This window comes from Molothrus ater, chromosome 6, assembly GCF_012460135.2.
Source record: "Molothrus ater isolate BHLD 08-10-18 breed brown headed cowbird chromosome 6, BPBGC_Mater_1.1, whole genome shotgun sequence".
NCBI lineage: Eukaryota > Metazoa > Chordata > Aves > Passeriformes > Icteridae > Molothrus > Molothrus ater.
In genome coordinates this window covers 46,277,980-46,290,642 of record NC_050483.2, presented here as the reverse complement: position 1 = coordinate 46,290,642, position 12,663 = coordinate 46,277,980, and the positions used below count along the sequence as shown (strand labels likewise).

The window sequence follows — 12,663 nt, the reverse complement described above, 5'->3', positions numbered from 1 at the left end:
TGGTGGAAGACATTTTACAGGGGCATGTGGTGATAGGACAAGAGAGAATGGCTTCAAACTAAGAGAGAGTAGGTTTAGATTAGATAATAGGAAGAAGAAATTCTTTACTGTGAGGGTGTTGAGGCACTGAAGGAGGTTTCCCAGAGAAGTTGTGGGTGCTACATCCCTAGAAGTGTTAAAGGCCAGGTTGGATGGGGCTTTGAGCAACCTGGTCTAGTGGGAAGTGTCCCTTCCCTTGGTAAGAGCTGCACAACCTTTAGTGTCCCTTCCATCCCAAACCATTTTATGATTCTATGATTCAGGATATTATAAAGATCATGTAATGCTCAGCTTCTCCAAAGTTGCTGGAGATTTTGCATACTTTTCTGGTGACTTGATAAAATTTTGAGTTTTGGTTTCTGAAAAGCTGAGAACCACTGAGGCAGCATTGCAGTTCCCACAAAAGCAAATGGCCCAAATAGTCACAAGAAGCAGCAGTAGATTCATTCTCCAGGTCTGTTTTCAGGAGTTAGGATTCAAATTATGAGGCAGGTGTTACTTGCTTATCTATATGACTGTGTCCAAGTTTGATGTGATGAGTTGAAGCTCTGCAGAATTCAAGGTTCTATCTGAAGAACTTCCAGTGTGTCAGAGCATGATGATGCATGTTTTTGAAGAGCTTAGCTCTGGAGACATCTTGAATCCGGTCTGCCATACTAAATCTGGCTTGCAGTGGCCCTGTCATCACCCAGTGAGTTCTCACTGCCATTCCCCTCTCTCCAAGTGTATCATGGACCAGAGCTGGTGCTAAACGGGGCCAGTTGGGCTTTGCTTTCTGTGGCTCATACAGGTAGCCCACTGCAGACATGTAGTGCTGAAGATGTATTTCATTATAAAACCCCAGTGTTTAAGGAGATTCTTGTACCCTCAGCATACACTGTGCTTGCAGCAGCTCAGCCTGCAGTGTTAGAGATCACACTTTCATTCACGTGTGTCTTGCACAGGACCGGGACACAGACAAGAAGAGAATTGAGGAGCTGCTGGAGGAGAACATGGTCTTGGAGATTGCACAGAAACAGAGCATGAACGAGTCTGCACACCTAGGCTGGGAACTAGAACAGCTGTCTAAAAGCACTGATCTTGCAGATAGTGAGTACCACCTGTGGTAGCTGTGGTGTTTGTGATCTGTTTCAGAATAAACAGATTGGTTCACTGGTAACAGAAGTTGAATCCAAGATTGGAAAGCTTCTCTCATTCAGATACTTGACTTTGACCTTCCTTTTTTTGAACTTCTAAAATGTATTCCTCTTCCTTTCACTCTCTTTTGAAAGCATCAAAATGTTTTCCTTTTGTTATGTTCATCACTGAGAGAATGACTTTTAAGTATTACACTTAAATAAAAATTAAAAAATAAAGAAAGCTTTGCAAACGACACAGCAGAAATGTCACATTGAATATTTCTAACTGAATGGTTGGGTGGAGTCTGTGATCTTTAGTATTCTTTAGTACAGTTAATACAGACAGTTATGTGGTCTTTTAAGTCCCAGGAAGTAATGTATGCTGAAGTCATTTATTTTTACAAGATACTGAAAAATGTGTGCAGTTAAAATAACTGGCTGATTTTTTTTTTTGGAGTGGTTGATTTGATTTCCGTAGCTATCACAAACAGCTTATTCTTTCTTCACTGGACAGGTTTTAGCATTGGTTCCTGTGTTTAGCATTTCTTCTGTCTATTACAGCAGCCTAAATAACAATTCTAAGTGGAACTTGGGAAATATAAGCTATTTCTTCTAATTCAACATGCAGCTTTGAGTATTGAGTATTCACCTTATTTTGCTAAGATTTGCATATTTGGCTTTGTGAGCCAGGAACAGTTGAACTTGAAAACAAAGGAATAAATTAGAGTGAGCAGATGTTAAGTTTTCAGTGAAACTATCTAGAATAGCTTTGTTTTGTAAAACAGCTGCGTGTGTGGCTTACAGCAATTGTGAAATCTTCTTGCTGTCTAGGATCTGAGTTCTCTTCACTAAGATTAATGACTAGTTAATTGTTACTTCTAAATAATAATCTTGCAAAGCAGGTTATGTTAGCATGAGAAATGAATGTCACTCTGTTATTCCTTCTGTGTAATCAACAACATTGCTCATTGTGTTAGTGGGGGGAAAAACACAGTCCTCTCCAAACTTAAAAATTTTCATCAAGAGTATTTCAGGAAAATATAAAAATATCTAAATTTTATGGCCCGTTTAAAATACCAAGTTTTCTTCCCTTCCTGATTTGCTTTCACTGTTGATGTAATCGAAGGAGGAATGCTAGTTACCTCTTATTAACTAATTTCTATCAAACATAACTTTAAAAATTTGCTTGAGTGATTTAGCCCTGCACTGATGTGTAGCATTTTAGCACTGGAGCTTCAGAAGCTCTCTGATTAACCAAAGAAAAAGAATGAGGAAATGAGAGCATCCATAAATTTGTATTCAGTAGGAAAATAAAATGGTGAAGGAAGTGGATTTTTTTTTTTTTTAAAGAACACATAACTTTGGACTTTGATTTAATGGAAGTGCTGTTCTGACTTTACAATAATTCTCTGTAAGAAGTTTTATTTCAATCCATGTTGCTGTTCTGAATGCAGCTTTTTTGTACAAATAGAGTCAGACTGCAAAACTCTTCTGGAAAATCTCCCATTCCTGGCTATCAAGTAGAGTCTGCAAAGGTGGCAGATAGAAGATTTTACCAGCTAGTTTGGTCTTTTTTATTAAAAATAATTTAAAAAATAAGCATGAGAAAAAGTAATTTAGGTGGACTTCACTTCAGAACAGAACTCAACTGGAGTATTTAGTTAGTAAATGTTAAGTATTTGAGTCTTCACTTGACCAAAGCTTTCCAGGTGATGCTCTGCAAAAGAGACAAACAGAATTTTACCAATCTCAGAAAGTTGCCAGCTTAAAGTACTCAGTATGCTGTAGTGCTTATTTAGAAGGAGTTACTAATTTTCTTAGGTTTAAAGACAGTGTTAAAGTCAATTTCATGTGAAATGTGATTTTGAGGTGATGGGTAGCAATTATTTCATGTGTACAAGAAGGTTGCTCTTGTAATTATTGCAATGCTGGGCAGAGAAATTAAGAGAGCAGTGAGGCTCAGGTGACGGATTTGAGGCTGAGAGGTAGTGAGACTTTTGATCTACAAGCATTGAGTAAAACAACAACTCTGTTTTAAGACTTGAATAAATTTAGTTCTGAGATTTCAACTTCAGACACTTCTCAGATCAGCATTATGATGGGTGTCCCGTGCCTGGATACCTAGTAGTAAATTATTCTCTGTGCTTCAGCATACTCTTGATGAAGAAGCTATAAAGATAAGCACTGGAATTCTCTTTTGTAAGAATCTTTTCTATAACTGAATGTGACTGAATACCTGAGTTTTCACTAGCTCTTAAGTGCACCACCTTGCTATTTTAGCAAGAACTTAGCAGGGGTTTACTTTCTGCCTCAATTTATTTCTATGATGAAAGTATGAGATAGTATCACAGTATATTTTGTTACTAATATTAGACATGCTCCCTACATGACTAAAGCAAATTTAAGATGAATTAAGAAAGTAAGCAACTTTTTAAATGGCTGGCTGTTCAGATAGTACTCTATTTATTGAAGGTGTTAATGGTTGTCTGTGATAATGAGTTCTGTTTTTAACCAAGTATTTACTTAGCAGTCAAGCTGAAATTGTAAGACTGACAGCAATAATCTTCATCCAAGTGGATCTTGTGCACCTCAGAAGGAGACATTGGTGAATTGATTAGTGCCACCCTCTGCTTCTCATGTTTCAACAGCCAGAAAGTCCTTTGTGTTTGAGTTGAATGAATGTGCTTCGAGTCGAATACTGAAGCTGGAGAAGGATAATCAGAGCTTGCAGAACACAATCCAAGAGCTGAGAGATGCCTCCTTGACCTCCAGAGAGAGCAGCCTAAAGTTTGTGGAACTGGAAAAGGAAAATCAGCAGCTTAGCAAAAAGGTAATTTGCTCACAGGAGCAAATGGAGCTCTCAGATTTTTTAAACACAGTGCACAAAGGGCTGTGCAGCATTCCTGAATGATGAGAGTTTTCAGGGAGTTCACTCATGATCCCCATAAGACTGACCATGATTTTGGTCCTGTCTATTTAATTGCATTCTAATGCAATTAAATTCTAATAATTTTATTTAATGCCTTCTACTTCACTGCCTGCTTATGTGCGTCATAGTAAGAAAAAGTGACTGTTCCTGTTAAATAAAAGCTGGTTTTTAGTGCCTGTTTGCCCCTGTCAGATTGTACTGTTGATTGTGTCCCTCTCTGTTGTCTCACAGAAAGGAAGCCATGGTCACATTGAACTATTTTTGTTTTTTGAAAGTTAAATAATTTTTACATGTAAATCAAATCAATTACACAGATGAATTCAGGTTAGTATATTTTAAATGTCTTTCTTGCTGTCCAGAGTCCTGGGCCGGTTTTTCTTGTCCTCTTAGCTGTTACAAATTCTTTAGTGTTTCTCTCTGTCTGTAAAGACCTCAGCTCTTTCCATCTTTGTAACAATCATCTAGGTCATCATTTTTTAATTTTACTTACATGTACATGTGTTGCACTCTGTTATTAACTTTGATTACCTTTAGCTCAAATGCCGCTTCAGTCCTTGTCCTTGTGAAATACACTGCTCCAGTTCACCTCCAACTACCAGCCTTATTTTTGTCTGACTAGTTACTTGATTCCTCAGGTCTGATGAATTGAGCCAAATGCTGCTGGGAAAAAAAGGATGCTTCCTACTCTACAGTATAAAACATTTTCATGTTGGATTTTTCCACATTCCTACCATTCATAAATTATCCACAATATAAGGCTCATTTCTCCTTTTTCCATTACTTCTGTAACCTGTGTGTGTGAGACATTGATGCAATGATTTCAGTTCTGTTTGGTTTGCCTGTGAGCTAGCTGAATCCTTTAAAGAACAAGGGAGGGAAGCACCTACATAAGAAATACTGCTTGTGGATTCCTAGATTGTAACAAGCCCATTTCTCTGCTAGGGAAGGCAGTATCCAGCACTGGATCATTCCATCTTCTGCAGAGATTCATTTTCTAAGCTGAGATCAGTTCTGCTTTTTTTTTTCTTTCTTTTGTGAAAAAGGAATACTGCAAAGATTCTGTTTACTCTAATTTTCCTTCCACACTTCTATTTATGACCTGTTCTGTATAAGTAATTCAATCCAGCTCTAATTTACATGCCTAAAACTGGAGATGGAGGCATAGAAAGCACTCAGCAGATACCTGTGGTGTACTGCAATTTAAGTCACTTGAACAACTGTGATCAGCCTCTGGCTTTGTCCCGGGCAAATTCCTGTGGCACCTCCTGTTATGGCACTGTATTGGTGCCAACAGTTGTGATTCCCTTCAATTAGAATACAGTGAGGTGTGCCAGGGGAAATAATAGGCCAAGTCTCAGATTTGTTGCAAAATGTTTGCTACAGTGGGCAGGGGAGAGTGCAAGTGCTCTGGAGGAGTGTTAAAGTCAAGTATGTGTAAGTCAGAGGGCAAGAGATGAAGAAGAATTTTTCTCAAATGTTTTATGTCTTTGGGGTTCTTTTGGTAAATTTCCTGAGATATCCATAGTAAAATCCTGTCTCCCTAAAGTTGTTTAACTGAGCTGAGATTTCATCCATTGTCTGAGACTTTCAAAAATTGTTGTTTGATTATGCTTGTTTATCTGCTGATCTAGTGGTTGGTGGGATCATGTAACTGAAGCAAGATTATTCAAGTAGCACCAGAGGAGATGCTATAAAAAGTAGTTATGTACATTTTTTTTTTCCTTTTTTACAAGGTTTTCAGAGGAGCTGGTAGTAGAAAACCCTCCTTTCGGGCACACTCAAGTAGTAGCAGTCAAAGTACCTGTCTTTTGTCTCTGCCTTTCTGACTTACTGAAAAGAGCTGTAAATAGTAATGTCTTACTTGCCTCCAGTTTTCTGGGAAGTGCAGATGCAGATCAGCTATTGCTGAGCTACTGAGTTTGTTGCTGCTTTCTGTGAACAGCTCCTTTCAGACCAGTGAACCTCCACATGGTTACATTTCTGGCTGCTGAGCCCTCCTTATCTCCAATCTGGGCAGCCCCTGCTTGTTTAAACACTTCCTGTAATGAGGGGCATGTTGACATAGGCAGAGCCCAGCCTCCAGCTATTTCCCACTTGGAAGAATTAGGTTTAATACCCCTTTCATTGACATTTTCACTGTTGGCAGAGTTGATAATACCAAAACAAAAATGAGCTGATACTTGTGCAGAGCTGTAGGTGCTCACAGTACTTTGCAAGTTTAAAAAGGAATTATTTCCTGGCTTGGGGAGTACAGTTCCCAGAACCTCTTGGTTCTAAGTACTGAAGAGCTACTGCTTTTCTGCTTCTCATGCATTACAAGTACAGCTTTCAAAATGAATAATAAGAAAACTTTATTTGTTGTAGGACTGGAGCCTTATTCACAAATCTTTCAAATGGAGTATTTTCACCTGCTGGGGAAGAGAGAACACAGAACAGAACACAGGGAGTGGGAGCATGAACTTGGTCACCCCAGTGCTTTAGTGTTTTTCCTCTCTTCCTGTTTTAGGTTGGAGTTTTGGTCTTTTAGTGCTGTTGCTCACTGAAGTGTCTTAATAACTGCCTGCATTAACTGGTACAGTAAGACCATCAGTGATGGAGAGGCTAGGAGGAGGCAAGTTCCTCAGGAAGGGGAGCACCAGAAACTTAATTCCTGTTGACAGGGGCACAATGGGGCATTCAGCGGGCAGGTGAACTAAACATTTCTTACTGCTGTGCCTTATATGCTCTGATCTTTAAAGGCATGAAGAAGATTCTTAGCACTGTGAGAAAAACAAGACAGTCCATTTTCTCCTCTGAGACTGGTAACTGCAGGAGAGAGGGATTTAATCTTTTAGCCATAGTCCCCATCTCATTTCTCTCAGGTCTTCAAAATGACTTAAAATGCAGACAGTCCTTGTGTCCAGCTGTGGTTGATGTGTTTTGGTGTGTTCTCTTCACACAGATTGAGAAGTTGCAAAATCAAATTGAAAAAGAGAAGCAAAGCAATCAAGATTTGGAAACCTTGAGTGAAGAGCTGATAAAAGATAAAGAGCAGCTGCAAGTTGTCATGGAGACTCTAAAAGCTGACAAAGACAGACAGGTGCGAATTTCTCAAATGTAATATAACAACATGTGCTCAGTAATGGTAATTCAGTGATGCCATTTACAGCATATGGTTCTCTCAGGGAGATAAGGCAAATTGAGAGCTATTAAGTGCAGGTTGAACTTGTTCAAATCTAGGTTAAAATCTTCTGCAAGTGAAAAGCCCAGCATGTTTTGCTGATTCCTGCTCTTGTTACCATAAGGGGATCTTTAGGCTATTATATGAACAGACATTGCCCCTTGAGTGAAAAAAGCCCTTGGATCTTACTAAATGGAATACCAACTGGTTTCAGGATGTGCAGATAAATCCCCATTTTGTTGCTGAAGGTTGATCTTCTACCACCTGTATGGCATGATTGGTTTGGTTGAGGTTATTTAGCCACTCAGCCTTTTTGCTCTATTTAAAAGAGATGCTGAGAAAGTATTTATATTTTCTGGACTGACGTTTTAGTTGCCCTTCAGCTTTAACCACTGTGCTGCAGTTCATGTGCAATGCTTGAAAACTCTCCTATTACAGGTTTGTGCAAGTATCATCTGCACTGATTTGACAAATTAAAAAAATACAGACACAGATCATTAGAGACTGGTCTGAATATTCTCAATCTGTATTAAAATCTACTCTTAAGTTTTTGTGAGGTGAAAATTAAATAGCAAAATGTCTAATTTGTGTAGTTCATTTCAGCTTGAAGAATTTTTACCCAGACTTCTCCCTAGGAAAATGCACTTTACAACAAAGTCTTATATTTTATTTAGAACAAATACAGACTCTTTGTGGCAGGAATTAATAGATGGTTTGAAAGTAGGGCAGGAAGTGAAACCGGAAATATTCCCAGTTGTTAAAAAAGAGTAGTTTGTGGTTTTTTTCAGGTCTAGGCCTGATTTGTGTGGATGTTGTCTAGTATAAAAATCAAATGCAAATTGCAGTCTAAATTACAATTGCATCAGCTGAAATTTGACCAGTGGGGTAAGTGTACTGTCCTTACAGGAAGTGTGTCTTTAATGACATCTGTAACTGCTCTACATTTTCAAGTATTGTGAGGTTCCTGGCACCTTACCAGAGATAATTTCAGTCTTCAGGTCCCCAAGATGAAGAGAAACCTAGATTGAAAGATACCCTCTATTAATAATGATTTGTAACAAAGCATCTTCTCCAAGGTGTTCTCTGAAGGTCCTCTGTCTGCTTTCTCCTTCTGCCCCTGCCTTCTTGGATGGTAGCAGGAATGTAGCACAGTTTTTAATTTATTAAAATAAATTTTTTAAGAGTTTGGGTTCTTGGTTACCAAGTCAATAATTTGCTGAGAAATTTGTCTTGGATTAAATTGATTTTGATATGATATGATTTGTTAACAGTCATCTCTCTGCTTTAGGACTAATTTGTACCACACTTGTAAGTAGATAAGTAACATTTGCACAAATGTTTATGTAGATAAAGGACCTTAAACAAGAAAATGATCACCTTAATCAAGTTGTCCTATCCCTGAGACAAAGATCACAAGTGAGCAGCGAGGCAAGAGTGAAAGATATTGAAAAAGAGAACAAAATCCTTCATGAAACGGTAACTGAGACAAGTAGCAAACTGAGCAAGCTGGAATTTGAGAAGAAACAATTGCAAAAAGATTTTGACCAGGTTAGAGAAAAAGTGGAAAGAGTGGAAGAAATGGAAAAAGAGCTCCACCGGCTGGAGAGGGAAAATGAACAGCTCACAAAAAAGGCAGCAGTGATGAAAATAGTGACAGAAAAAGTGGAAGTTCTTGAGCAAGAGAATGGTGATCTGGAAGTGGAAAATAGGAAATTAAGAAAATCCTTGGACACATTACAAAATATTTCCATCCGTCTTAGTGACCTGGAAAGGGACAACAAGCAATTGGATGAAGAAAATCTGGAGCTTAGAAGAGTGGTAGAGACCATGAGATTTACTAGCACAAAAATGGCACAAATAGAAGCAGAAAATAAAGATTTGGAGAGGGAGAAAGAGGACTTAAGAAAGAATGTGGAAATGTTAAAAGCAATGAACAAGAAATCAGAGAGGCTGGAGCTAAGCTATCAGAGTATCAGTTCTGAAAACCAGAGACTTCAGCAAATTGTGGAGAACAGCAGTAAAAAGATCCAGGAATTAGAAAAAGAAATTCAAGGAATGGAGAGTGAAAATCAGGTCCTCCAGAGGAACCTTGAAGAGCTAAAGGTTTCTGCCAAACGGCTAGAGAGCTTAGAAAAGGAAAATAAAGCCCTAGAACAAGGAATGTCTCAGCTAGAAAAAGACAAAAAAATGCTAGAGAAAGAAACCAAACGGCTTTGGCAGCAAGTGGAGCTGAAAGATGCTATTTTGGATGACAGTACAGTAAAGCTAGCAGTCGCTGAGAAGGAAAACAAGACACTAGAAAAGGAAATTGCTCGATTCAGAGAGTCATCTTGTAAACTGAAAGAGTTTGAAAAGGACAATAAAGACCTCCTAAAGCAAGTTACAATTGATAAGAGAACACTAGCTACACTGAGAGAGGTAAGCAAGTTAATTCTACTGGGTTCTATGCTGCTGTTTTTTGTTTTTTCAGCTCAGTGAACTACTAAAGGGATATATCTCTGTCCCACAGGAGATCTTCACAGCCTTAACACAGCCTTCACAGTCATTTGAAAGTGTTGCCTTGGAAAGTGGAACAGGCCAAGAACTGCACTTGGTGCAGTTGTGCAGTGTCCACTTTGTGTCCACAATACAGTCTCTAAATTACATCTTTTTTCATGCGGAATAAAATTTTACAACAGCTCTTATGTGGTGCCTGTTAACCAAAGACTTTGATACTTTCCTCTAACCGTGGCTACAAAATTTTTTGCTAACTTGAGAGCTCCAGTGGGGGAGATTGACTCTCAGGCCTAGAAATGTCTAGCACTTGTTGAGGACACAGAGACATCCCTCTTCCCTCTTCTGAGACAAAACCATCCCAAATGAGCAACCTAAACCAGCTGCACCAAGATTTTGCTTTACAGCTACCTTACAGCATCTTTCCCCAAATGTTTCCCTGCTGGATGAGAGCGTGCCTAAGCAGCAGCGATCTCTCCCTGTGCCAGGCATTAGGACATGGGCAATCTGAGGATGTGTGTGCTAGAGCCTGGCACTCTTACAAGTGGCCTATGAGCAGATTCAGATTATTGCAGCTTGCTCTCATTGCCTGTCCTGGCTGCTGTTGTCCTGCCAGCACCAGGTTTCCTGTGAAGGACTATTAAAATGAAAAAGGGTTGTGCTGCTGTAGCTCAGTGAAATAGATAAGTTTAGCAAGATTAATATAGTAAGCAATTGCTTACTTCAAGGTTTAGTTTTATTTCAATTTTGAAGCATTAATGTAATTTTGAGGAGGAGAAAAAAAGTCTGTCAGAAACACTTGACACAGTCCCCAGTTATGTTTCTATCCAACTTTCCTTAAAAATTATTAAAACAATATAATTTCTGAGAAGGCTCCTCTATAATCTTTCCATTCTCAGATTTTGCAGATTTCCAGTGGTGCACACCCATATAATAGCCCATCTTCTTTTCTTTAGTTATTTTCTATAGATCCTGCAGAAGGATGGATGTTAAAGGGACCTCTTTACAGATCACTGGACTGGCACTGACCTTAACCATATTTTTTACCTTGCCGTGTGAATGAATTCATGGCTAAATTTGTGATGTCAGAGGACTATTGAATACCTACAGTTTGACAAAGTATTTTTATAAAATTTTATTCTTGATTCTGTTAGACATTCAGGATAATTTTTTTTAATTTAAAGTTCTTCAGTAGCTTTTTTGTTCTTTCTTCATGTGTTGTTTAAGAAAACTTTTAGCAGAAACACAAGCAATGTAGATCTCTATGGTGCATTTGTATTTCAGAGAATTTTGAGTGGTAGGGATCTTCACATCTAGCTATGCACCAAAAATAATCTGTCCTTTTTAGAAGTGCTGGTGGCACTACATCTACCCAGGCCATTTCCACACAGACCACTTTACTGGCACAACAGCAAAGCATTTACCATATGTGAGAAACTCAGTGCATTATTCACTGCTGACCCTGTTACCACGACCCTTGGTAATAACATAGCTACAGTACCTCAGGAGACTCCCATACCGAAGTCCTGTTGCTCCTGAGTGTGCACCGGTGCTGGCAGGGCTTTTTGTCCTAGCTGAGAGATGGAAACTCCCCCTGCTGGTGTCCCCTGCCCTGCACAATCCTTGTGTGGCACAGAGATGGGGTGGTGTCTCCTGGCCTGTACATCCCCTCCTTCAGCAGGCAGGCACAAAGCCAGTGTTGGCAGAAGTAGTTCAGTGCAGTGAGTGAAACAAAGGCCAAAAGAAGCATTCTGCAGATTTATTTCAAGTGACCTATAAATAAAACCAATCAGTTTAATTCTGCACTCAGCTGTCACTGAGGAAGAATTTTAACTGACCTACTTGAAACTAGGATTTTATCCAATGAATTTTTCAGTACACTTAAAAACATGTATAGTGCTGGATAATTATCACCACCCTTTGCATAGCAAGTAATTGTGTTAATGCTGTTTCAGGATTTGGTCCTGGAGAAGCTGAAGAGTCAAAAGTTGTCTAGTGAGCTGGACAAACTGAGCCAGGAACTGGAGAAGATGGGATTGAACAAAGAGCTGCTGCTGGAGGATGATAATGGCAATGATGACACGTAAGGAAACAGAGCTCTTCCAGTCCTTCTTTTGACTCAGCCTAACTGAAGCCCTTTGTCTTTCTTTTTGGTTCTCATCTGCCTCCTTGCCATTACCCTTAACAGTTTTGGACATAAACCACATTTTTATGAGGCAAGCTTGGCAGGATACTGTAAGTTTTGCAAAACATTTTCTTGGGTGGAAGGAAGAAATGCCACTTTGTCCCCAAGCTAGCAGTGTTACTGCAGTTCCTCTGTACTCCCCAGCAGAGTAGCTGAGTAGCTATTTCAGTGTGTATTTCTCTTCATGTAGAATGTCTGTTAAACAGTGTCTGTCATTACTTCATGTAATTGATGGTCTAGATACCTGTTTATATAAACATAGATGTTGCCTAAGAAATATCTGATGGCAAGGATTTCCTTTGTGAGTCCTATAGTAATGAACAGACAATCCCAACAACCTGTGTGTATATTGGTTTCTTGGTAAGACCTACTTAGAGAAACCTACCCATCTTGTAGGAATCTTTAAACTTTGGATCTTCCTCCTTGTTAAGAATCTACAAAAGAGCCATATGAAGAGTTTTCTGTAGCGTAATTATGGGGAAAAGAGAGAAACTTATTTTCTTTCAAGTTTTGTAACTCTTTGATATTTCTGTAGAACCATGCTGGAATTAATCTCTGTTAAAATTGACTGGATTTTCCACAAGTGAATTCCCTAGTTATAATATTATCAGTAGTAATCTGCAGCAGTAGAGGAAATAATTTTCCTGAAGAAGCAGGCATGTATAATTTAAGATGTAGTGAGATTGGGAACAGGTGAAGGTGAAGTCTGCTGTTTAGATGGTGGCTCATATCCTAGTGG

General features: G+C 38.9%; 1 protein-coding gene across 1 annotated transcript in view; it reads left to right on the top strand.

Moving 5' to 3' along the window:
* The window catches only part of CCDC88C (coiled-coil domain containing 88C), a 96,689-nt gene that overhangs the window by 60,164 nt on the left and 23,862 nt on the right, over positions 1-12,663 (top strand). The window contains 5 exon segments of the mRNA XM_036384050.2: positions 984-1,128; positions 3,806-3,987; positions 7,028-7,165; positions 8,594-9,664; positions 11,695-11,822. Coding sequence (XP_036239943.2) covers positions 984-1,128; positions 3,806-3,987; positions 7,028-7,165; positions 8,594-9,664; positions 11,695-11,822 — 1,664 coding nt within the window.